Genomic DNA, 27,713 nt, shown 5'->3' on the forward strand with positions numbered 1-27,713 from the left:
TTCACTTCTTCAGTGTTTTATTAGCCATCAGACAGACAGGAAACAGGAAGCTGTGTTTGTTCTATTAGCCATCAGACAGACAGGAAACAGAAAGGTGTGTTTGATCTATTAGCCATCAGACAGACAGGAAACAGAAAGGTGTGTTTGTTCTATTAGCCATCAGACAGACAGGAAACAGGAAAGTGTGTTTTTTCTATTAGCCATCAGACAGACAGGAAACAGGAAGGTGTGTTTGTTCTATAGGCCATCAGACAGACAGGAAACAGGAAGGTGTGTTTGTTCTATAGGCCATCAGACAGACAGGAAACAGGAAGGTGTGTTTGTTCTATTAGCCATCAGACAGACAGGAAACAGGAAGGTGTGTTTGTTCTATAGGCCATCAGACAGACAGGAAACAGGAAGGTGTGTTTGTTCTATTAGCCATCAGACAGACAGGAAACAGGAAGGTGTGTTTGTTCTATTAGCCATCAGACAGACAGGAAACAGGAAGGTGTGTTTGTTCTATTAGCCATCAGACAGACAGGAAACAGGAAGGTGTGTTTGTTCTATTAGCCATCAGACAGACAGGAAACAGGAAGGTGTGTTTGTTCTATTAGCCATCAGACAGGCAGGAAACAGGAAGGTGTGTTTGTTCTATAGGCCATCAGACAGACAGGAAACAGGAAGGTGTGTTTGTTCTATAGGCCATCAGACAGACAGGAAACAGATTATAACAACGTCAGAAGTAAAAAAAATACTGTATATATTCATAGAAATATAAATTGAAATCAAAATAATTAAAATGCTGAATATGAAACTAATGTAAATTCCAGGAGCTTTGATATTGGGAGGCCTAGAAGAGGCTTCTGTAAATCCCCTTCTGAGTTCCAGAACATTTCCTGCTCTGTCTGTCTGTCTCACACACACACACACACACGCACACGCACACACACACACACACACACACACGCACACACACACACACACACGCACACGCACACGCACACACACACACAGACACACACACACACACACACACTCAGAGAAGAACGTAGCTGCAGGTGATTCCATCACAGCATTCTGGAGATGATATCAGGCTGAAAGACCAGGAACAGAAGAGACCAGTTAAACAGAGTCCTGTTCATTAGAGAACAGAGGAGAACAGTTAAACAGAGTCCTGTTCATTAGAGAACAGAGGAGACCAGTTAAACAGAGTCCTGTTCATTAGAGAACAGAGGAGACCAGTTAAACAGAGTCCTGTTCATTAGAGAACAGAGGAGACCAGTTAAACAGAGTCCTGTTCATTAGAGAACAGAGGAGACCAGTTAAACAGAGTCCTGTTCATTAGAGAACAGAGGAGACCAGTCACACAGAGTCCTGTTCATTAGAGAACAGAGGAGACCAGTCACACAGAGTCCTGTTCATTAGAGAACAGAGGAGACCAGTCAAACAGAGTCCTGTTCATTAGAGAACAGAGGAGACCAGTTAAACAGAGTCCTGTTCATTAGAGAACAGAGGAGACCAGTCACACAGAGTCCTGTTCATTAGAGAACAGAGGAGACCAGTCAAACAGAGTCCTGTTCATTAGAGAACAGAGGAGACCAGTTAAACAGAGTCCTGTTCATTAGAGAACAGAGTAGCAAAACAAAAAATCACAACAGGGGTTTCTTACTGGACCAATTAAAGATGTCATTATTGTCCAGGTTAGTCCCTCCCTGCCTGTTTCAATAATGACTGTATAAAAAAAACAATTCAAATACTGAGCAATATTCTAGGCTCAAAAACATTTGGAAATTATTTTATACGACCCATAAAATTATTATTGTTGACACCCCTAAAGATTATTGACACCCTCTAAAGATTATTGACACCCCTAAACATTATTGACACCCTCTAAAGATTATTGACACCCCTAAATAGTATTGACACCTCTAAACATTATTGACACCCCTACAGATTATTGACACCCCTAAAGATTATTGACACCCCTAAAGATTATTGACACCCCTAAAGATTATAGAACATCTAAAGATTATTGACACCCCTAAAGATTATTGAACATCTAAAGATTATTGACACCCTCTAAACATTATTGACACCCCTACAGATTATTGACACCCTTAAAGATTATTGACACCCCTGAAGATTATTGACACCCCTAAACATTATTGACACCCCTAAACATTATTGACACCCCTAAAGATTATTGACACCCCTAAACATTATTGACACCCCTAAACATTATTGACACCCCTAAACATTATTGACACCCCTAAAGATTATTGACACCCCTAAACATTATTGACACCCCTAAACATTATTGACACCCCTAAAGATTATTGACACCCCTAAACATTATTGACACCCCTAAACATTATTGACACCCCTAAAGATTATTGACACCCCTAAAGATTATTGACACCCCTAAACATTATTGACACCCCTACAGATTATTGACACCTCTAAAGATTATTGACACCCCTAAACATTATTGACACCCCTAAAGATTATTGACACCCCTACAGATTATTGACACCCCTAAAGATTATTGACACCCCTAAAGATTTTTTAAATAAAGTAGTCAAAAGTGTAGTATTTGGTCCCATATTCCTAGCATGCAATGACTACATCAAACTGGAGACCATTCATTTCTATAACCTCTAACCCCAGACCTCTACTACTCCCCAACACTGACTATAACCTCTAACCCCTGACCTCTACTACTCCCCAACACTGACTATAACCTCTAACCCCTGACCTCTACTACTCCCCAACACTGACTATAACCCCTGACCCCTGACCTCTACTACTCCCCAACACTGACTATAACCTCTAACCCCTGACCTCTACTACTCCCCAACACTGACTATAACCTCTAACCCCTGGCCTCTACTACTCCCCAACACTGACTATAACCTCTAACCCCTGGCCTCTACTACTCCCCAACACTGACTATAACCTCTAACCCCTGACCTCTACTACTCCCCAACACTGACTATAACCTCTAACCCCTGACCCCTGACCTCTACTACTCCCCAACACTGACTATAACCTCTAACCCCTGACCTCTACTACTCCCCAACACTGACTATAACCTCTAACCCCTGACCTCTACTACTCCCCAACACTGACTATAACCTCTAACCCCTGACCTCTGACCTCTACTACTCCCCAACACTGACTATAACCTCTAACCCCTGACCTCTACTACTCCCCAACACTGACTATAACCTCTAACCCCTGATCTCTACTACTCCCCAACACTGACTATAACCTCTAACCCCTGACCTCTACTACTCCCCAACACTGACTATAACCTCTAACCCCTGACCTCTACTACTCCCCAACACTGACTATAACCTCTAACCCCTGACCTCTACTACTCCCCAACACTGACTATAACCTCTAACCCCTGACCTCTACTACTCCCCAACACTGACTATAACCTCTAACCCCTGACCTCTACTACTCCCCAACACTGACTATAACCTCTAACCCCTGACCTCTACTACTCCCCAACACTGACTATAACCTCTAAACTCTGACCTCTACTACTCCCCAACACTGACTATAACCTCTAACCCCTGACCTCTACTACTCCCCAACACTGACTATAACCTCTAACCCCTGACCTCTACTACTCCCCAACACTGACTATAACCTCTAACCCCTGACCTCTACTACTCCCCAACACTGACTATAACCTCTAACCCCTGACCTCTACTACTCCCCAACACTGACTATAACCTCTAACCCCTGACCTCTACTACTCCCCAACACTGACTATAACCTCTAACCCCGGACCTCTACTACTCCCCAACACTGACTATAACCTCTAACCCCTGACCTCTACTACTCCCCAACACTGACTATAACCTCTAACCCCTGACCTCTACTACTCCCCAACACTGACTATAACCTCTAACCCCTGACCCCTGACCTCTACTAGTCCCCAACACTGACTATAACCTCTAACCCCTGAACTCTACTACTCCCCAACACTGACTATAACCCCTGACCCCTGACCTCTACTACTCCCCAACACTGACTATAACCTCTAACCCCTGACCTCTACTACTCCCCAACACTGACTATAACCTCTAACCCCTGACCTCTACTACTCCCCAACACTGACTATAACCCCTGACCCCTGACCTCTACTAGTCATAGTCATTATGAAACAGACAGGGAGGGATTAACGTGGACAACTGACTATAACCTGTAACCCCTCACCTCTAACCCCTATCCTCACCCGCTGGAGGAAGTGCTGTCCCTGCAGGAAAGAGGAAGTGGATGTGGGTGGGGCTTCCTGTCTGTCGTTCTTGCAGCGCAGGTAACCATATAGATTAGCCCCCTGGAGAGAGATACTGGCTACCACCAACACCTGGGGGGAGAGGGAGTACGTGTGAGTCTGTGTGTGTGTGTGTGTGTCTGTGTGTGTGTGTGTGTGTGTGTGTGTGTGTGTGTGTGTGTGTGTGTGTGTGTGTGTGTGTGTGTGTGTGTGTGTGTGTGTGTGTGTGTGTGTGTGTGTGTGTGTGTGTGTGTGTGTGTGTGTGTGTGTGTGTGTGTGAGTCTGTGTGTTTTATTGTGTACAAGATACAGCAGATCATGTTATTATGGGGGCAGACCAGAGGGAGATTCTGGAGGAGGGCTGCTCCTTTGACTGTTACATGGAACCTGCCTGTTGCTGACAAGCTTCTTAAATACCAGCCCCTCGTATCACACACTTGGACAGCCTTGGTTACGAGTGCAGATAAGTAACACTGATATGTAGTGGTCTGGGTCACGTACAGCGGCTATAGAAAACCTGCACGGCAGAGACGGGTAAAGTTGATAGAATCTTAATGATTAATGAAAAGGAATCATAGTTTTAATGGCTGCCAAAGGTGCTTTCACCAAGTATTAACTCAGGGGGGTGGAGACTTAACTCAGGGGGGTGGAGACTTAACTCAGGGGGGGGTGGAGACTTAACTCAGGGGGGTGGAGACTTAACTCAGGTGGGTGGAGACTTAACTCAGGGAGGTGGAGACATAACTCAGGGGGGTGGAGACTTAACTCAGGTGGGTGGAGTAGATATGTAGTAGTATGTTGTCTACATATGTAGTAGTAGGTTATGTAGATATGTAGAAGTAGGTTATGTAGATATGTAGTAGTAGGTTATGTAGATATGTAGAAGTAGGTTATGTAGATATGTAGAAGTAGGTTATGTAGATATGTAGAAGTAGGTTATGTAGATATGTAGAAGTAGGTTATGTAGATATGTAGAAGTAGGTTATGTAGATATGTAGAAGTAGGTTATGTAGATATGTAGTAGTAGGTTATGTAGATATGTAGTAGTAGGTAGATCGTATATGTAGATAGTAGATAGATAGATAGATAGATAGATAGATAGATAGATAGATAGATAGATAGATAGATAGATAGATAGATAGATAGATAGATAGATAGATAGATAGATAGATAGATAGTAGTATGTAGATCTGTAGGAAAACACATTAATTTAATCTTATTTTAATTAAGGTACTGCTCTGTTTCAGCTGTTATGGTCAGTCTAGCTGTATGGAGAAGGTACTGCTCTGTTTCAGCTGTTATGGTCAGTCTAGCTGTATGGAGGAGAAGGTACTGCTCTGTTTCAGCTGTTATGGTCAGTCTAGCTGTATGGAGAAGGTACTGCTCTGTTTCAGCTGTTATGGTCAGTCTAGCTGTATGGAGAAGGTACTGCTCTGTTTCAGCTGTTATGGTCAGTCTAGCTGTATGGAGGAGAAAATACTGCTCTGTTTCAGCTGGTATGGTCAGTCTAGCTGTATGGAGGAGATACTGCTCTGTTTCAGCTGTTATGGTCAGTCTAGCTGTATGGAGAAGATACTGCTCTGTTTCAGCTGTTATGGTCAGTCTAGCTGTATGGAGAAGGTACTGCTCTGTTTCAGCTGTTATGGTCAGTCTAGCTGTATGGAGAAGGTACTGCTCTGTTTCAGCTGTTATGGTCAGTCTAGCTGTATGGAGGAGAAGGTACTGCTCTGTTTCAGCTGTTATGGTCAGTCTAGCTGTATGGAGAAGGTACTGCTCTGTTTCAGCTGTTATGGTCAGTCTAGCTGTATGGAGAAGGTACTGCTCTGTTTCAGCTGTTATGGTCAGTCTAGCTGTATGGAGGAGAAAATACTGCTCTGTTTCAGCTGTTATGGTCAGTCTAGCTGTATGGAGGAGAAAATACTGCTCTGTTTCAGCTGGTATGGTCAGTCTAGCTGTATGGAGAAGGTACTGCTCTGTTTCAGCTGTTATGGTCAGTCTAGCTGTATGGAGAAGATACTGCTCTGTTTCAGCTGTTATGGTCAGTCTAGCTGTATGGAGAAGGTACTGCTCTGTTTCAGCTGTTATGGTCAGTCTAGCTGTATGGAGGAGAAGGTACTGCTCTGTTTCAGCTGTTATGGTCAGTCTAGCTGTATGGAGAAGGTACTGCTCTGTTTCAGCTGTTATGGTCAGTCTAGCTGTATGGAGGAGAAGGTACTGCTCTGTTTCAGCTGGTATGGTCAGTCTAGCTGTATGGAGAAGGTACTGCTCTGTTTCAGCTGTTATGGTCAGTCTAGCTGTATGGAGAAGGTACTGCTCTGTTTCAGCTGTTATGGTCAGTCTAGCTGTATGGAGGAGAAGGTACTGCTCTGTTTCAGCTGTTATGGTCAGTCTAGCTGTATGGAGAAGGTACTGCTCTGTTTCAGCTGGTATGGTCAGTCTAGCTGTATGGAGAAGGTACTGCTCTGTTTCAGCTGTTATGGTCAGTCTAGCTGTATGGAGGAGAAGGTACTGCTCTGTTTCAGCTGTTATGGTCAGTCTAGCTGTATGGAGAAGGTACTGCTCTGTTTCAGCTGTTATGGTCAGTCTAGCTGTATGGAGGAGAAGGTACTGCTCTGTTTCAGCTGTTATGGTCAGTCTAGCTGTATGGAGAAGGTACTGCTCTGTTTCAGCTGTTATGGTCAGTCTAGCTGTATGGAGAAGGTACTGCTCTGTTTCAGCTGTTATGGTCAGTCTAGCTGTATGGAGAAGGTACTGCTATGTTTCAGCTGTTGTGTGTGTGTGTGTGTGTGTGTGTGTGTGTGTGTGTGTGTGTGTGTGTGTGTGTGTGTGTGTGTGTGTGTGTGTGTGTGTGTGTGTGTGTGTGTGTGTGTGTGTGTGTGTGTGGGTGTGTGTGTGTGTGTGTGTGTGTGTGTGTGTGTGTGTGTGTGTGTGTGTGTGTGTGTGTGTGTGTGTGTGTGTGTGTGTGTGTGTGTGTGTGTGTGTGTGTGTGTGTGTGTGTGTGTGTGTGTGTGTGTGCGCTACCAGCCAGTGTATGTTCAGACAGAACAGGGTGGTGAAGAAGAAGCCGGTCCAGATGAGAGGACAGATGATCAGACCCGACCAGAAGATCCTGGCCTCCACCTCCGTTCCACCGGCCTGGGGAGAAGACTACACACATAGACATCAGAGGACTACACACATAGACATCAGAGGACTACACACATAGACATCAGAGGACTACACACATAGACATCAGAGGACTACACACATAGACATCAGAGGACTACACACATAGACATCAGAGGACTACACACATAGACATCAGAGGACTACACACATAGACATCAGAGGACTACACACATAGACATCAGAGGACTACACACATAGACATCAGAGGACTACACACATAGACATCAGAGGACTACACACATAGACATCAGAGGACTACACACATAGACATCAGAGGACTACACACATAGACATCAGAGGACTACACACATAGACATCAGAAGACTACACACATAGACATCAGAGGACTACACACATATACATCAGAGGACTACACAACACATAGACATCAGGGGACTACACAACACATAGACATCAGAGGACTACACAACACATAGACATCAGAGGACTATTGTAAGTCGCTCTGGATAAGAGCGTCTGCTAAATGACTTAAATGTTAAATGTTATGTTAAATGACTACACAACACATAGACATCAGAGGACTACACACATAGACACCAGAGGACTACACACATAGACACCAGAGGACTACACACATAGACATCAGAGGACTACACACATAGACACCAGAGGACTACACAACACATAGACATCAGAGGACTACACACATAGACACCAGAGGACTACACACATAGACATCAGAGGACTACACACATAGACACCAGAGGACTACACAACACATAGACATCAGAGGACTACACACATAGACACCAGAGGACTACACACATAGACACCAGAGGACTACACACATAGACACCAGAGGACTACACACATAGACACCAGAGGACTACACACATAGACATCAGAGGACTACACACATAGACACCAGAGGACTACACAACACATAGACATCAGAGGACTACACACATAGACACCAGAGGACTACACACATAGACACCAGAGGACTACACACATAGACACCAGAGGACTACACACATAGACATCAGAGGACTACACACATAGACACCAGAGGACTACACACATAGACATCAGAGGACTACACACATAGACACCAGAGGACTACACACATAGACATCAGAGGACTACACAACACATAGACATCAGAGGACTACACAACACATAGACATCAGAGGACTACACACATAGACATCAGAGGACTACACAACACATAGACATCAGAGGACTACACAACACATAGACATCAGAGGACTACACACATAGACACCAGAGGACTACACACATAGACACCAGAGGACTACACACATAGACATCAGAGGACTACACACATAGACACCAGAGGACTACACACATAGACACCAGATGACTACACACATAGACACCAGAGGACTACACACATAGACACCAGAGGACTACACACATAGACATCAGAGGACTACACACATAGACATCAGAGGACTACACACATAGACATCAGAGGACTACACACATAGACATCAGAGGACTACACACATAGACATCAGAGGACTACACACATAGACATCAGAGGACTACACACATAGACATCAGAGGACTACACACATAGACATCAGAGGACTACACACATAGACATCAGAGGACTACACACATAGACATCAGAGGACTACACACATAGACATCAGAGGACTACACACATAGACATCAGAGGACTACACACATAGACATCAGAGGACTACACACATAGACATCAGAGGACTACACACATAGACATCAGAGGACTACACACATAGACATCAGAAGACTACACACATAGACATCAGAGGACTACACACATATACATCAGAGGACTACACAACACATAGACATCAGGGGACTACACAACACATAGACATCAGAGGACTACACAACACATAGACATCAGAGGACTACACAACACATAGACATCAGAGGACTACACACATAGACACCAGAGGACTACACACATAGACACCAGAGGACTACACACATAGACATCAGAGGACTACACACATAGACACCAGAGGACTACACACATAGACACCAGAGGACTACACACATAGACACCAGAGGACTACACACATAGACACCAGAGGACTACACACATAGACACCAGAGGACTACACAACACATAGACATCAGAGGACTACACACATAGACACCAGAGGACTACACACATAGACATCAGAGGACTACACACATAGACACCAGAGGACTACACACATAGACATCAGAGGACTACACACATAGACACCAGAGGACTACACACATAGACATCAGAGGACTACACAACACATAGACATCAGAGGACTACACAACACATAGACATCAGAGGACTACACAACACATAGACATCAGAGGACTACACAACACATAGACATCAGAGGACTACACAACACATAGACATCAGAGGACTACACACATAGACACCAGAGGACTACACACATAGACACCAGAGGACTACACACATAGACATCAGAGGACTACACACATAGACACCAGAGGACTACACACATAGACACCAGATGACTACACACATAGACACCAGAGGACTACACACATAGACACCAGAGGACTACACACATAGACATCAGAGGACTACACACATAGACATCAGAGGACTACACACATAGACATCAGAGGACTACACACATAGACATCAGAGGACTACACACATAGACATCAGAGGACTACACACATAGACATCAGAGGACTACACACATAGACATCAGAGGACTACACACATAGACATCAGAGGACTACACACATAGACATCAGAGGACTACACACATAGACATCAGAGGACTACACACATAGACATCAGAGGACTACACACATAGACATCAGAGGACTACACACATAGACATCAGAGGACTACACACATAGACATCAGAGGACTACACACATAGACATCAGAGGACTACACACATAGACATCAGAAGACTACACACATAGACATCAGAGGACTACACACATATACATCAGAGGACTACACAACACATAGACATCAGGGGACTACACAACACATAGACATCAGAGGACTACACAACACATAGACATCAGAGGACTACACAACACATAGACATCAGAGGACTACACACATAGACACCAGAGGACTACACACATAGACACCAGAGGACTACACACATAGACATCAGAGGACTACACACATAGACACCAGAGGACTACACACATAGACACCAGAGGACTACACACATAGACACCAGAGGACTACACACATAGACACCAGAGGACTACACACATAGACATCAGAGGACTACACACATAGACATCAGAGGACTACACACATAGACACCAGAGGACTACACAACACATAGACATCAGAGGACTACACACATAGACACCAGAGGACTACACACATAGACATCAGAGGACTACACACATAGACATCAGAGGACTACACACATAGACACCAGAGGACTACACACATAGACATCAGAGGACTACACACATAGACATCAGAGGACTACACAACACATAGACATCAGAGGACTACACAACACATAGACATCAGAGGACTACACACATAGACACCAGAGGACTACACACATAGACACCAGAGGACTACACAACACATAGACATCAGAGGACTACACACATAGACATCAGAGGACTAGACACATAGACATCAGAGGACTACACAACACATAGACACCAGAGGACTACACACATAGACATCAGAGGACTACACAACACATAGACATCAGAGGACTACACACATAGACATCAGAGGACTACACACATAGACACCAGAGGACTACACACATAGACATCAGAGGACTACACACATAGACACCAGAGGACTACACAACACATAGACATCAGAGGACTACACACATAGACACCAGAGGACTACACAACACATAGACATCAGAGGACTACACAACACATAGACACCAGAGGACTACACACATAGACACCAGACACCAGCGTCTCACCTTCCTGTCCTCAAACACCCAGAGGCTTCTCCCATCCTCATCGATCTGGTTCCACCATCGCAGACCCACCAACAACCTGCCTGTCACATTCTGACACACACACGTGAGAAAGTGTGAGAGAGAGAGAGAGAGAGAGAGAGTGTGTGTGTGTGTGTGTGTGTGTGTGTGTGTGTGTGTGTGTGTGTGTGTGTGTGTGTGTGTGTGTGTGTGTGTGTGTGTGTGTGTGTGTGTGTGTGTGTGTGTGTGTGTTCTCACCTTAACAGACCAGAAGTCACAGGACAGCAGAGTGATGATCATAATGAAGCAAGAAGTAAAGCTCTTGGTGAACCAATCACAGAGCAGGTAGGTTACTATGGCAGCCACTCGGAAGAACAGGTGCAGGAAGGAGGCGAGGGGGTGTCTGGAAAGTCAGTCAATCAGACAGTCAGACAGCCAGTCATGAAGGCCAGTCAATACGGAAAATGTCAAGTTTCTTCAAGTACAGTCGAAAAACCATCAAGCGCTATATTGAAATTGTCTATCATGAGGACCGCCACAGAAAAGGAAGAACCAGAGTTACCTCTGCTGCAGATATGACTGTACTTGAAGAAACTTGAAATTTTCCGTATTGACTGACCTTCATGTCTTAAAGTAATGATGGACTGTCGTTTCTCTTTGCTTATTTGAGCTGTTCTTGCCATAATATGGACTTTTACCAAATAGGGCTATCTTCTGTATACCACCCATACCTTGTCACAACACAACTGATTGGCTCAAATGCATTAAGAAGGAAAGAAATTCCACCTATTAACTTTTAACAAAGCACACCTGTTAATTGAAATGCATTCCAGGTGACTACCTCGTGAAGCTGGTTGAGAGAATTCCAAGAATGTGCAAAGCTGTCATCAAAGCAAAGGGTGTCTACTTTGAAGAATCTCAAATCTCAAATATATTTTGATTTGTTGACCACTTTTTTGGTGATTCCATGTGTTATTCCATAGTTTGATGTTTTGATGATTCTACAATGTAGAAAAATAGTACAATTAAATAAAAACCCTTGAATGAGAAGGTGAGTCCAAACTCTTGAGTGGTACTATACATCCATGTAGACCTATAGAGGGTAGGTTACCTCTCTAGTCTCTATTACTGGGTCCATCTATGTAGACCTATAGAGGGTAGGTTACCTCTCTAGTCTCTATTACTGGGTCCATCCATGTAGACCTATAGAGGGTAGGTTACCTCTCTAGTCTCTATTACTGGGTCCATCCATGTAGACCTATAGAGGGTAGGTTACCTCTCTAGTCTCTATTACTGGGTCCATCCATGTAGACCTATAGAGGGTAGGTTACCTCTCTAGTCTCTATTACTGGGTCCATCCATGTAGACCTATAGAGGGTAGGTTACCTCTCTAGTCTCTATTACTGGGTCCATCCATGTAGACCTATAGAGGGTAGGTTACCTCTCTAGTCTCTATTACTGGGTCCATCCATGTAGACCTATAGAGGGTAGGTTACCTCTCTAGTCTCTATTACTGGGTCCATCCATGTAGACCTATAGAGGGTAGGTTACCTCTCTAGTCTCTATTACTGGGAACATCCATGTAGACCTATAGAGGGTAGGTTACCTCTCTAGTCTCTATTACTGGGTCCATCCATGTAGACCTATAGAGGGTAGGTTACCTCTCTAGTCTCTATTACTGGGTCCATCCATGTAGACCTATAGAGGGTAGGTTACCTCTCTAGTCTCTATTACTGGGTCCATCCATGTAGACCTATAGAGGGTAGGTTACCTCTCTAGTCTCTATTACTGGGTCCATCCATGTAGACCTATAGAGGGTAGGTTACCTCTCTAGTCTCTATTACTGGGTCCATCCATGTAGACCTATAGAGGGTAGGTTACCTCTCTAGTCTCTATTACTGGTTACATCCATGTAGACCTATAGAGGGTAGGTTACCTCTCTAGTCTCTATTACTGGGTCCATCCATGTAGACCTATAGAGGGTAGGTTACCTCTCTAGTCTCTATTACTGGGTCCATCCATGTAGACCTATAGAGGGTAGGTTACCTCTCTAGTCTCTATTACTGGGTCCATCCATGTAGACCTATAGAGGGTAGGTTACCTCTCTAGTCTCTATTACTGGTTACATCCATGTAGTCCTATAGAGGGTAGGTTACCTCTCTAGTCTCTATTACTGGGTACATCCATGTAGATCTATAGAGGGTAGGTTACCTCTCTAGTCTCTATTACTGGTTACATCCATGTAGACCTATAGAGGGTAGGTTACCTCTCTAGTCTCTATTACTGGTTACATCCATGTAGACCTATAGAGGGTAGGTTACCTCTCTAGTCTCTATTACTGGGTCCATCCATGTAGACCTATAGAGGGTAGGTTACCTCTCTAGTCTCTATTACTGGGTCCATCCATGTAGACCTATAGAGGGTAGGTTACCTCTCTAGTCTCTATTACTGGGTCCATCCATGTAGACCTATAGAGGGTAGGTTACCTCTCTAGTCTCTATTACTGGTTACATCCATGTAGACCTATAGAGGGTAGGTTACCTCTCTAGTCTCTATTACTGGTTACATCCATGTAGACCTATAGAGGGTAGGTTACCTCTCTAGTCTCTATTACTGGTTACATCCATGTAGATCTATAGAGGGTAGGTTACCTCTCTAGTCTCTATTACTGGGTCCATCCATGTAGACCTATAGAGGGTAGGTTACCTCTCTAGTCTCTATTACTGGTTACATCCATGTAGTCCTATAGAGGGTAGGTTACCTCTCTAGTCTCTATTACTGGGTCCATCCATGTAGACCTATAGAGGGTAGGTTACCTCTCTAGTCTCTATTACTGGTTACATCCATGTAGATCTATAGAGGGTAGGTTACCTCTCTAGTCTCTATTACTGGGTCCATCCATGTAGACCTATAGAGGGTAGGTTACCTCTCTAGTCTCTATTACTGGTTACATCCATGTAGATCTATAGAGGGTAGGTTACCTCTCTAGTCTCTATTACTGGGTCCATCCATGTAGACCTATAGAGGGTAGGTTACCTCTCTAGTCTCTATTACTGGTTACATCCATGTAGTCCTATAGAGGGTAGGTTACCTCTCTAGTCTCTATTACTGGGTCCATCCATGTAGACCTATAGAGGGTAGGTTACCTCTCTAGTCTCTATTACTGGTTACATCCATGTAGATCTATAGAGGGTAGGTTACCTCTCTAGTCTCTATTACTGGGTCCATCCATGTAGACCTATAGAGGGTAGGTTACCTCTCTAGTCTCTATTACTGGTTACATCCATGTAGATCTATAGAGGGTAGGTTACCTCTCTAGTCTCTATTACTGGTTACATCCATGTAGATCTATAGAGGGTAGGTTACCTCTCTAGTCTCTATTACTGGGTACATCCATGTAGACCTATAGAGGGTAGGTTACCTCTCTAGTCTCTATTACTGGGTCCATCCATGTAGACCTATAGAGGGTAGGTTACCTCTCTAGTCTCTATTACTGGGTCCATCCATGTAGACCTATAGAGGGTAGGTTACCTCTCTAGTCTCTATTACTGGTTACATCCATGTAGACCTATAGAGGGTAGGTTACCTCTCTAGTCTCTATTACTGGGTCCATCCATGTAGACCTATAGAGGGTAGGTTACCTCTCTAGTCTCTATTACTGGGTACATCCATGTAGACCTATAGAGGGTAGGTTACCTCTCTAGTCTCTATTACTGGTTACATCCATGTAGACCTATAGAGGGTAGGTTACCTCTCTAGTCTCTATTACTGGTTACATCCATGTAGACCTATAGAGGGTAGGTTACCTCTCTAGTCTCTATTACTGGTTACATCCATGTAGACCTATAGAGGGTAGGTTACCTCTCTAGTCTCTATTACTGGGTCCATCCATGTAGACCTATAGAGGGTAGGTTACCTCTCTAGTCTCTATTACTGGGTCCATCCATGTAGACCTATAGAGGGTAGGTTACCTCTCTAGTCTCTATTACTGGTTACATCCATGTAGACCTATAGAGGGTAGGTTACCTCTCTAGTCTCTATTACTGGTTACATCCATGTAGACCTATAGAGGGTAGGTTACCTCTCTAGTCTCTATTACTGGTTACATCCATGTAGACCTATAGAGGGTAGGTTACCTCTCTAGTCTCTATTACTGGGTCCATCCATGTAGACCTATAGAGGGTAGGTTACCTCTCTAGTCTCTATTACTGGTTACCTCCATGTAGACCTATAGAGGGTAGGTTACCTCTCTAGTCTCTATTACTGGGTCCATCCATGTAGACCTATAGAGGGTAGGTTACCTCTCTAGTCTCTATTACTGGGTCCATCCATGTAGACCTATAGAGGGTAGGTTACCTCTCTAGTCTCTATTACTGGTTACCTCCATGTAGACCTATAGAGGGTAGGTTACCTCTCTAGTCTCTATTACTGGTTACATCCATGTAGACCTATAGAGGGTAGGTTACCTCTCTAGTCTCTATTACTGGGTCCATCCATGTAGACCTATAGAGGGTAGGTTACCTCTCTAGTCTCTATTACTGGGTCCATCCATGTAGACCTATAGAGGGTAGGTTACCTCTCTAGTCTCTATTACTGGGTACATCCATGTAGACCTATAGAGGGTAGGTTACCTCTCTAGTCTCTATTACTGGTTACATCCATGTAGACCTATAGAGGGTAGGTTACCTCTCTAGTCTCTATTACTGGTTACATCCATGTAGACCTATAGAGGGTAGGTTACCTCTCTAGTCTCTATTACTGGTTACATCCATGTAGACCTATAGAGGGTAGGTTACCTCTCTAGTCTCTATTACTGGGTCCATCCATGTAGACCTATAGAGGGTAGGTTACCTCTCTAGTCTCTATTACTGGGTCCATCCATGTAGACCTATAGAGGGTAGGTTACCTCTCTAGTCTCTATTACTGGTTACATCCATGTAGACCTATAGAGGGTAGGTTACCTCTCTAGTCTCTATTACTGGTTACATCCATGTAGACCTATAGAGGGTAGGTTACCTCTCTAGTCTCTATTACTGGGTCCATCCATGTAGACCTATAGAGGGTAGGTTACCTCTCTAGTCTCTATTACTGGGTCCATCCATGTAGACCTATAGAGGGTAGGTTACCTCTCTAGTCTCTATTACTGGTAACATCCATGTAGACCTATAGAGGGTAGGTTACCTCTCTAGTCTCTATTACTGGGTCCATCCATGTAGACCTATAGAGGGTAGGTTACCTCTCTAGTCTCTATTACTGGTTACATCCATGTAGACCTATAGAGGGTAGGTTACCTCTCTAGTCTCTATTACTGGGTCCATCCATGTAGACCTATAGAGGGTAGGTTACCTCTCTAGTCTCTATTACTGGTTACCTCCATGTAGACCTATAGAGGGTAGGTTACCTCTCTAGTCTCTATTACTGGGTCCATCCATGTAGACCTATAGAGGGTAGGTTACCTCTCTAGTCTCTATTACTGGGTCCATCCATGTAGACCTATAGAGGGTAGGTTACCTCTCTAGTCTCTATTACTGGTTACCTCCATGTAGACCTATAGAGGGTAGGTTACCTCTCTAGTCTCTATTACTGGTTACATCCATGTAGACCTATAGAGGGTAGGTTACCTCTCTAGTCTCTATTACTGGGTCCATCCATGTAGACCTATAGAGGGTAGGTTACCTCTCTAGTCTCTATTACTGGGTCCATCCATGTAGACCTATAGAGGGTAGGTTACCTCTCTAGTCTCTATTACTGGGTCCATCCATGTAGACCTATAGAGGGTAGGTTACCTCTCTAGTCTCTATTACTGGGTCCATCCATGTAGACCTATAGAGGGTAGGTTACCTCTCTAGTCTCTATTACTGGGTCCATCCATGTAGACCTATAGAGGGTAGGTTACCTCTCTAGTCTCTATTACTGGGTCCATCCATGTAGACCTATAGAGGGTAGGTTACCTCTCTAGTCTCTATTACTGGGAACATCCATGTAGACCTATAGAGGGTAGGTTACCTCTCTAGTCTCTATTACTGGGTCCATCCATGTAGACCTATAGAGGGTAGGTTACCTCTCTAGTCTCTATTACTGGTTACATCCATGTAGACCTATAGAGGGTAGGTTACATCCATGTAGACCTATAGAGGGTAGGTTACCTCTCTAGTCTCTATTACTGGGTACATCCATGTAGACCTATAGAGGGTAGGTTACCTCTCTAGTCTCTATTACTGGTTACATCCATGTAGACCTATAGAGGGTAGGTTACCTCTCTAGTCTCTATTACTGGTTACATCCATGTAGACCTATAGAGGGTAGGTTACCTCTCTAGTCTCTATTACTGGTTACATCCATGTAGACCTATAGAGGGTAGGTTACCTCTCTAGTCTCTATTACTGGGTCCATCCATGTAGACCTATAGAGGGTAGGTTACCTCTCTAGTCTCTATTACTGGGTCCATCCATGTAGACCTATAGAGGGTAGGTTACCTCTCTAGTCTCTATTACTGGTTACATCCATGTAGACCTATAGAGGGTAGGTTACCTCTCTAGTCTCTATTACTGGTTACATCCATGTAGACCTATAGAGGGTAGGTTACCTCTCTAGTCTCTATTACTGGGTCCATCCATGTAGACCTATAGAGGGTAGGTTACCTCTCTAGTCTCTATTACTGGGTCCATCCATGTAGACCTATAGAGGGTAGGTTACCTCTCTAGTCTCTATTACTGGTTACATCCATGTAGACCTATAGAGGGTAGGTTACCTCTCTAGTCTCTATTACTGGTTACCTCCATGTAGACCTATAGAGGGTAGGTTACCTCTCTAGTCTCTATTACTGGTTACATCCATGTAGACCTATAGAGGGTAGGTTACCTCTCTAGTCTCTATTACTGGGTCCATCCATGTAGACCTATAGAGGGTAGGTTACCTCTCTAGTCTCTATTACTGGGTCCATCCATGTAGACCTATAGAGGGTAGGTTACCTCTCTAGTCTCTATTACTGGGTCCATCCATGTAGACCTATAGAGGGTAGGTTACCTCTCTAGTCTCTATTACTGGGTCCATCCATGTAGACCTATAGAGGGTAGGTTACCTCTCTAGTCTCTATTACTGGGTCCATCCATGTAGACCTATAGAGGGTAGGTTACCTCTCTAGTCTCTATTACTGGGTCCATCCATGTAGACCTATAGAGGGTAGGTTACCTCTCTAGTCTCTATTACTGGGAACATCCATGTAGACCTATAGAGGGTAGGTTACCTCTCTAGTCTCTATTACTGGGTCCATCCATGTAGACCTATAGAGGGTAGGTTACCTCTCTAGTCTCTATTACTGGTTACATCCATGTAGACCTATAGAGGGTAGGTTACATCCATGTAGACCTATAGAGGGTAGGTTACCTCTCTAGTCTCTATTACTGGGTACATCCATGTAGACCTATAGAGGGTAGGTTACCTCTCTAGTCTCTATTACTGGTTACATCCATGTAGACCTATAGAGGGTAGGTTACCTCTCTAGTCTCTATTACTGGTTACATCCATGTAGACCTATAGAGGGTAGGTTACCTCTCTAGTCTCTATTACTGGTTACATCCATGTAGACCTATAGAGGGTAGGTTACCTCTCTAGTCTCTATTACTGGTTCCATCCATGTAGACCTATAGAGGGTAGGTTACCTCTCTAGTCTCTATTACTGGTTACATCCATGTAGACCTATAGAGGGTAGGTTACCTCTCTAGTCTCTATTACTGGTTACATCCATGTAGACCTATAGAGGGTAGGTTACCTCTCTAGTCTCTATTACTGGGTCCATCCATGTAGACCTATAGAGGGTAGGTTACCTCTCTAGTCTCTATTACTGGGTCCATCCATGTAGACCTATAGAGGGTAGGTTACCTCTCTAGTCTCTATTACTGGTTACATCCATGTAGACCTATAGAGGGTAGGTTACCTCTCTAGTCTCTATTACTGGTTACCTCCATGTAGACCTATAGAGGGTAGGTTACCTCTCTAGTCTCTATTACTGGGTCCATCCATGTAGACCTATAGAGGGTAGGTTACCTCTCTAGTCTCTATTACTGGGAACATCCATGTAGACCTATAGAGGGTAGGTTACCTCTCTAGTCTCTATTACTGGGTCCATCCATGTAGACCTATAGAGGGTAGGTTACCTCTCTAGTCTCTATTACTGGGTCCATCCATGTAGACCTATAGAGGGTAGGTTACCTCTCTAGTCTCTATTACTGGTTACATCCATGTAGACCTATAGAGGGTAGGTTACCTCTCTAGTCTCTATTACTGGTTACCTCCATGTAGACCTATAGAGGGTAGGTTACCTCTCTAGTCTCTATTACTGGGTCCATCCATGTAGACCTATAGAGGGTAGGTTACCTCTCTAGTCTCTATTACTGGGTCCATCCATGTAGACCTATAGAGGGTAGGTTACCTCTCTAGTCTCTATTACTGGTTACATCCATGTAGACCTATAGAGGGTAGGTTACCTCTCTAGTCTCTATTACTGGTTACCTCCATGTAGACCTATAGAGGGTAGGTTACCTCTCTAGTCTCTATTACTGGGTTCATCCATGTAGACCTATAGAGGGTAGGTTACCTCTCTAGTCTCTATTACTGGGTCCATCCATGTAGACCTATAGAGGGTAGGTTACCTCTCTAGTCTCTATTACTGGTTACATCCATGTAGACCTATAGAGGGTAGGTTACCTCTCTAGTCTCTATTACTGGGTCCATCCATGTAGACCTATAGAGGGTAGGTTACCTCTCTAGTCTCTATTACTGGGTACATCCATGTAGACCTATAGAGGGTAGGTTACCTCTCTAGTCTCTATTACTGGGTCCATCCATGTAGACCTATAGAGGGTAGGTTACCTCTCTAGTCTCTATTACTGGGTCCATCCATGTAGACCTATAGAGGGTAGGTTACCTCTCTAGTCTCTATTACTGGGTAGATCCATGTAGATCTATAGAGGGTAGGTTACCTCTCTAGTCTCTATTACTGGTTACATCCATGTAGATCTATAGAGGGTAGGTTACCTCTCTAGTCTCTATTACTGGGTCCATCCATGTAGACCTATAGAGGGTAGGTTACCTCTCTAGTCTCTATTACTGGGAACATCCATGTAGACCTATAGAGGGTAGGTTACCTCTCTAGTCTCTATTACTGGGTCCATCCATGTAGACCTATAGAGGGTAGGTTACCTCTCTAGTCTCTATTACTGGTTACATCCATGTAGACCTATAGAGGGTAGGTTACCTCTCTAGTCTCTATTACTGGTTACCTCCATGTAGACCTATAGAGGGTAGGTTGCCTCTCTAGTCTCTATTACTGGGTCCATCCATGTAGACCTATAGAGGGTAGGTTACCTCTCTAGTCTCTATTACTGGGTCCATCCATGTAGACCTATAGAGGGTAGGTTACCTCTCTAGTCTCTATTACTGGGAACATCCATGTAGACCTATAGAGGGTAGGTTACCTCTCTAGTCTCTATTACTGGGTCCATCCATGTAGACCTATAGAGGGTAGGTTACCTCTCTAGTCTCTATTACTGGGTCCATCCATGTAGACCTATAGAGGGTAGGTTACCTCTCTAGTCTCTATTACTGGTTACCTCCATGTAGACCTATAGAGGGTAGGTTACCTCTCTAGTCTCTATTACTGGTTACCTCCATGTAGACCTATAGAGGGTAGGTTACCTCTCTAGTCTCTATTACTGGGTCCATCCATGTAGACCTATAGAGGGTAGGTTACCTCTCTAGTCTCTATTACTGGGTCCATCCATGTAGACCTATAGAGGGTAGGTTACCTCTCTAGTCTCTATTACTGGGAACATCCATGTAGACCTATAGAGGGTAGGTTACCTCTCTAGTCTCTATTACTGGGTCCATCCATGTAGACCTATAGAGGGTAGGTTACCTCTCTAGTCTCTATTACTGGGAACATCCATGTAGACCTATAGAGGGTAGGTTACCTCTCTAGTCTCTATTACTGGGTCCATCCATGTAGACCTATAGAGGGTAGGTTACCTCTCTAGTCTCTATTACTGGTTACATCCATGTAGACCTATAGAGGGTAGGTTACATCCATGTAGACCTATAGAGGGTAGGTTACCTCTCTAGTCTCTATTACTGGGTACATCCATGTAGACCTATAGAGGGTAGGTTACCTCTCTAGTCTCTATTACTGGTTACATCCATGTAGACCTATAGAGGGTAGGTTACCTCTCTAGTCTCTATTACTGGTTACATCCATGTAGACCTATAGAGGGTAGGTTACCTCTCTAGTCTCTATTACTGGTTACATCCATGTAGACCTATAGAGGGTAGGTTACCTCTCTAGTCTCTATTACTGGTTCCATCCATGTAGACCTATAGAGGGTAGGTTACCTCTCTAATCTCTATTACTGGTTACATCCATGTAGACCTATAGAGGGTAGGTTACCTCTCTAGTCTCTATTACTGGTTACATCCATGTAGACCTATAGAGGGTAGGTTACCTCTCTAGTCTCTATTACTGGGTCCATCCATGTAGACCTATAGAGGGTAGGTTACCTCTCTAGTCTCTATTACTGGGTCCATCCATGTAGACCTATAGAGGGTAGGTTACCTCTCTAGTCTCTATTACTGGTTACATCCATGTAGACCTATAGAGGGTAGGTTACCTCTCTAGTCTCTATTACTGGTTACCTCCATGTAGACCTATAGAGGGTAGGTTACCTCTCTAGTCTCTATTACTGGGTCCATCCATGTAGACCTATAGAGGGTAGGTTACCTCTCTAGTCTCTATTACTGGGAACATCCATGTAGACCTATAGAGGGTAGGTTACCTCTCTAGTCTCTATTACTGGGTCCATCCATGTAGACCTATAGAGGGTAGGTTACCTCTCTAGTCTCTATTACTGGGTCCATCCATGTAGACCTATAGAGGGTAGGTTACCTCTCTAGTCTCTATTACTGGTTACATCCATGTAGACCTATAGAGGGTAGGTTACCTCTCTAGTCTCTATTACTGGTTACCTCCATGTAGACCTATAGAGGGTAGGTTACCTCTCTAGTCTCTATTACTGGGTCCATCCATGTAGACCTATAGAGGGTAGGTTACCTCTCTAGTCTCTATTACTGGGTCCATCCATGTAGACCTATAGAGGGTAGGTTACCTCTCTAGTCTCTATTACTGGGTCCATCCATGTAGACCTATAGAGGGTAGGTTACCTCTCTAGTCTCTATTACTGGTTACCTCCATGTAGACCTATAGAGGGTAGGTTACCTCTCTAGTCTCTATTACTGGTTACATCCATGTAGATCTATAGAGGGTAGGTTACCTCTCTAGTCTCTATTACTGGTTACATCCATGTAGACCTATAGAGGGTAGGTTACCTCTCTAGTCTCTATTACTGGGTAGATCCATGTAGATCTATAGAGGGTAGGTTACCTCTCTAGTCTCTATTACTGGTTACATCCATGTAGATCTATAGAGGGTAGGTTACCTCTCTAGTCTCTATTACTGGTTACATCCATGTAGACCTATAGAGGGTAGGTTACCTCTCTAGTCTCTATTACTGGTTACATCCATGTAGACCTATAGAGGGTAGGTTACCTCTCTAGTCTCTATTACTGGGTAGATCCATGTAGATCAATAGAGGGTAGGTTACCTCTCTAGTCTCTATTACTGGTTACATCCATGTAGATCTATAGAGGGTAGGTTACCTCTCTAGTCTCTATTACTGGTTACATCCATGTAGACCTATAGAGGGTAGGTTACCTCTCTAGTCTCTATTACTGGTTACATCCATGTAGATCTATAGAGGGTAGGTTACCTCTCTAGTCTCTATTACTGGTTACACCCATGTAGACCTATAGAGGGTAGGTTACCTCTCTAGTCTCTATTACTGGGTCCATCCATGTAGACCTATAGAGAGTAGGTTACCTCTCTAGGCTCTATTACTGGGTCCATCCATGTAGACCTATAGAGGGTAGGTTACCTCTCTAGTCTCTATTACTGGTTACATCCATGTAGACCTATAGAGGGTAGGTTACCTCTCTAGTCTCTATTACTGGTTACATCCATGTAGACCTATAGAGGGTAGGTTACCTCTCTAGTCTCTATTACTGGGTCCATCCATGTAGACCTATAGAGGGTAGGTTACCTCTCTAGTCTCTATTACTGGGTCCATCCATGTAGACCTATAGAGGGTAGGTTACCTCTCTAGTCTCTATTACTGGTTACATCCATGTAGACCTATAGAGGGTAGGATACCTCTCTAGTCTCTATTACTGGTTACCTCCATGTAGACCTATAGAGGGTAGGTTACCTCTCTAGTCTCTATTACTGGGTCCATCCATGTAGACCTATAGAGGGTAGGTTACCTCTCTAGTCTCTATTACTGGTTACATCCATGTAGACCTATAGAGGGTAGGTTACCTCTCTAGTCTCTATTACTGGTTACATCCATGTAGATCTATAGAGGGTAGGTTACCTCTCTAGTCTCTATTACTGGTTACATCCATGTAGACCTATAGAGGGTAGGTTACCTCTCTAGTCTCTATTACTGGTTACATCCATGTAGACCTATAGAGGGTAGGTTACCTCTCTAGTCTCTATTACTGGGTCCATCCATGTAGACCTATAGAGGGTAGGTTACCTCTCTAGTCTCTATTACTGGTTACATCCATGTAGACCTATAGAGGGTAGGTTACATCGATGTAGACCTATAGAGGGTAGGTTACCTCTCTAGTCTCTATTACTGGGTCCATCCATGTAGACCTATAGAGGGTAGGTTACCTCTCTAGTCTCTATTACTGGGTCCATCCATGTAGACCTATAGAGGGTAGGTTACATCGATGTAGACCTATAGAGGTTAGGTTACCTCTCTAGTCTCTATTACTGGTTACATCCATGTAGACCTATAGAGGGTAGGTTACCTCTCTAGTCTCTATTACTGGTTACATCCATGTAGACCTATAGAGGGTAGGTTACCTCTCTAGTCTCTATTACTGGGTCCATCCATGTAGACCTATAGAGGGTAGGTTACCTCTCTAGTCTCTATTACTGGTTACCTCCATGTAGACCTATAGAGGGTAGGTTACCTCTCTAGTCTCTATTACTGGTTACATCCATGTAGATCTATAGAGGGTAGGTTACCTCTCTAGTCTCTATTACTGGTTACATCCATGTAGATCTATAGAGGGTAGGTTACCTCTCTAGTCTCTATTACTGGTTACATCCATGTAAACCTATAGAGGGTAGGTTACCTCTCTAGTCTCTATTACTGGTTACATCCATGTAGACCTATAGAGGGTAGGTTACCTCTCTAGTCTCTATTACTGGGTCCATCCATATAGACCTATAGAGGGTAGGTTACCTCTCTAGTCTCTATTACTGGGTCCATCCATGTAGACCTATAGAGGGTAGGTTACCTCTCTAGTCTCTATTACTGGGTCCATCCATGTAGACCTATAGAGGGTAGGTTACCTCTCTAGTCTCTATTACTGGTTACATCCATGTAGACCTATAGAGGGTAGGTTACCTCTCTAGTCTCTATTACTGGTTACATCCATGTAGACCTATAGAGGGTAGGTTACCTCTCTAGTCTCTATTACTGGGTCCATCCATATAGACCTATAGAGGGTAGGTTACCTCTCTAGTCTCTATTACTGGGTCCATCCATGTAGACCTATAGAGGGTAGGTTACCTCTCTAGTCTCTATTACTGGGTCCATCCATGTAGACCTATAGAGGGTAGGTTACCTCTCTAGTCTCTATTACTGGTTACATCCATGTAGACCTATAGAGGGTAGGTTACCTCTCTAGTCTCTATTACTGGTTACATCCATGTAGTCCTATAGAGGGTAGGGTACCTCTCTAGTCTCTATTACTGGTTACATCCATGTAGATCTATAGAGGGTAGGTTACCTCTCTAGTCTCTATTACTGGGTCCATCCATGTAGACCTATAGAGGGTAGGTTACCTCTCTAGTCTCTATTACTGGATACATCCATGTAGACCTATAGAGGGTAGGGTACCTCTCTAGTCTCTATTACTGGATACATCCATGTAGATCTATAGAGGGTAGGTTACCCCTCTAGTCTCTATTACTGGTTACATCCATGTAGACCTATAGAGGGTAGGTTACCTCTCTAGTCTCTATTACTGGTTACATCCAATGTAGACCTATAGAGGGTAGGTTACCTCTCTAGTCTCTATTACTGGGTCCATCTATGTAGACCTATAGAGGGTAGGTTACCTCTCTAGTCTCTATTACTGGGTCCATCCATGTAGACCTATAGAGGGTAGGTTACCTCTCTAGTCTCTATTACTGGGTCCATCCATGTAGACCTATAGAGGGTAGGTTACCTCTCTAGTCTCTATTACTGGTTACATCCATGTAGACCTATAGAGGGTAGGTTACCTCTCTAGTCTCTATTACTGGTTACATCCATGTAGACCTATAGAGGGTAGGTTACATCCATGTAGATCTATAGAGGGTAGGTTACCTCTCTAGTCTCTATTACTGGATACATCCATGTAGTCCTATAGAGGGTAGGTTACCTCTCTAGTCTCTATTACTGGTTACATCCATGTAGACCTATAGAGGGTAGGTTACCTCTCTAGTCTCTATTACTGGATACATCCATGTAGTCCTATAGAGGGTAGGTTACCTCTCTAGTCTCTATTACTGGTTACATCCATGTAGACCTATAGAGGGTAGGTTACCTCTCTAGTCTCTATTACTGGTTACATCCATGTAGACCTATAGAGGGTAGGTTACATCCATGTAGATCTATAGAGGGTAGGTTACCTCTCTAGTCTCTATTACTGGATACATCCATGTAGTCCTATAGAGGGTAGGTTACCTCTCTAGTCTCTATTACTGGTTACATCCATGTAGACCTATAGAGGGTAGGTTACCTCTCTAGTCTCTATTACTGGATACATCCATGTAGTCCTATAGAGGGTAGGTTACCTCTCTAGTCTCTATTACTGGTTACATCCATGTAGACCTATAGAGGGTAGGTTACCTCTCTAGTCTCTATTACTGGGTCCATCCATGTAGACCTATAGAGGGTAGGTTACATCCATGTAGACCTATAGAGGGTAGGTTACCTCTCTAGTCTCTATTACTGGTTACATCCATGTAGACCTATAGAGGGTAGGTTACCTCTCTAGTCTCTATTACTGGGTCCATCCATGTAGACCTATAGAGGGTAGGTTACCTCTCTAGTCTCTATTACTGGGTACCTCCATTTAGACCTATAGAGGGTAGGTTACCTCTCTAGTCTCTATTACTGGGTCCATCCATGTAGACCTATAGAGGGTAGGTTACCTCTCTAGTCTCTATTACTGGGTACATCCATGTAGATCTATAGAGGGTAGGTTACCTCTCTAGTCTCTATTACTGGGTCCATCCATGTAGACCTATAGAGGGTAGGTTACCTCTCTAGTCTCTATTACTGGGTACATCCATGTAGATCTATAGAGGGTAGGTTACCTCTCTGGTCTCTCTCTTACCGGATCTTTGCCCCCCTGCGCGCTCTCTGCTCCTCCTCTTCGGTACTGAAATCCAACTCCACATCCTCCGTATCGTCCACGAGACCACCCTGAACCGGCGCGCACACACAACCGTAATCACACAAACCGTTAGACCACTAGCTAGCTACCGACCGACCGGAGAAAGGATTTCATTAAAACAACAACACACGGTAACCTAGCCTACCTGTTTCATAGTGAGCCGCAAGACGGGTGTTCTCGTCCAGACCTGTCCGCTATTTGCTCATTCGTTCTGCTCTGACAGCCCTGTCCGTTGTTAACGGTGGATAGAATAAAGCAGGTGTCGCAGTGAAATGGGTCCGACTGGACCTCCTATCTAACCCACCAAGGAGATGGAGAGAGATGTTCTCGCATCAGCATCATCTGGAAAGAGAGATGCGAACTTTCTTTCTGTGAGAGAAACACGCTAGGTTGGTATTTTAATATAGCCTACATTTAGCCGTCTTATACAGTAGGCTATCCGGTCGTCTGGGCTACTTAAGCTGTTGCTAAGACTTGTTTTATCTTTTGTTGGGTATTAACGGACTGTTTTTTTAATTACATTTTTTAATCAGTAAAATGGGTGTTTACGTTATTACCCGCTCTGACCAGCTCATGTCGCTGTCACTCCAACAACCGACGGTTCACTAGCAGCGCCGGTTCCAACAATAAAGTCAAAACTCTTCCTTCCTCCCTCCTTTCATTCCTGCTCTCCTGTCTCCTTTGTGTATGTCAACCAGTAATTTTATCATTAAACAGTATCAAAATATTGTATTCATTTTTAAATAACATTGAAAACGCTGAAGAAGTCATTGCTATATT

The 27,713-nt window shown here is 43.9% G+C and overlaps 1 protein-coding gene across 2 annotated transcripts; it reads right to left on the reverse strand.

Annotated features, from left to right (window-relative positions):
• Window positions 1-27,395, reverse strand: LOC139568423 (Golgi apparatus membrane protein TVP23 homolog A-like). Of its 2 annotated transcripts, none has more exons than XM_071390229.1 (7): window positions 27,079-27,395; window positions 26,874-26,962; window positions 11,625-11,769; window positions 11,370-11,459; window positions 7,291-7,416; window positions 4,213-4,363; window positions 1-1,076 (listed from the first exon to the last, which is right to left on the reverse strand). In XM_071390229.1, the coding sequence occupies exons 1-7, from the start codon at window positions 27,085-27,087 to the stop codon at window positions 1,072-1,074; spliced, it is 615 nt and encodes a 204-aa protein (XP_071246330.1). In that variant the 5' UTR covers window positions 27,088-27,395; the 3' UTR covers window positions 1-1,071. The 2 variants fall into 2 exon arrangements, with proteins under 2 accessions (XP_071246330.1, XP_071246329.1); XM_071390228.1 differs by having other exon boundaries at window positions 4,232-4,363; window positions 27,079-27,390.
• Between the last annotated feature and the right edge of the window lie 318 nt (window positions 27,396-27,713).

The sequence above is a fragment of the Salvelinus alpinus genome, chromosome 2, assembly GCF_045679555.1.
Source record: "Salvelinus alpinus chromosome 2, SLU_Salpinus.1, whole genome shotgun sequence".
Classification (NCBI taxonomy): domain Eukaryota; kingdom Metazoa; phylum Chordata; class Actinopteri; order Salmoniformes; family Salmonidae; genus Salvelinus; species Salvelinus alpinus.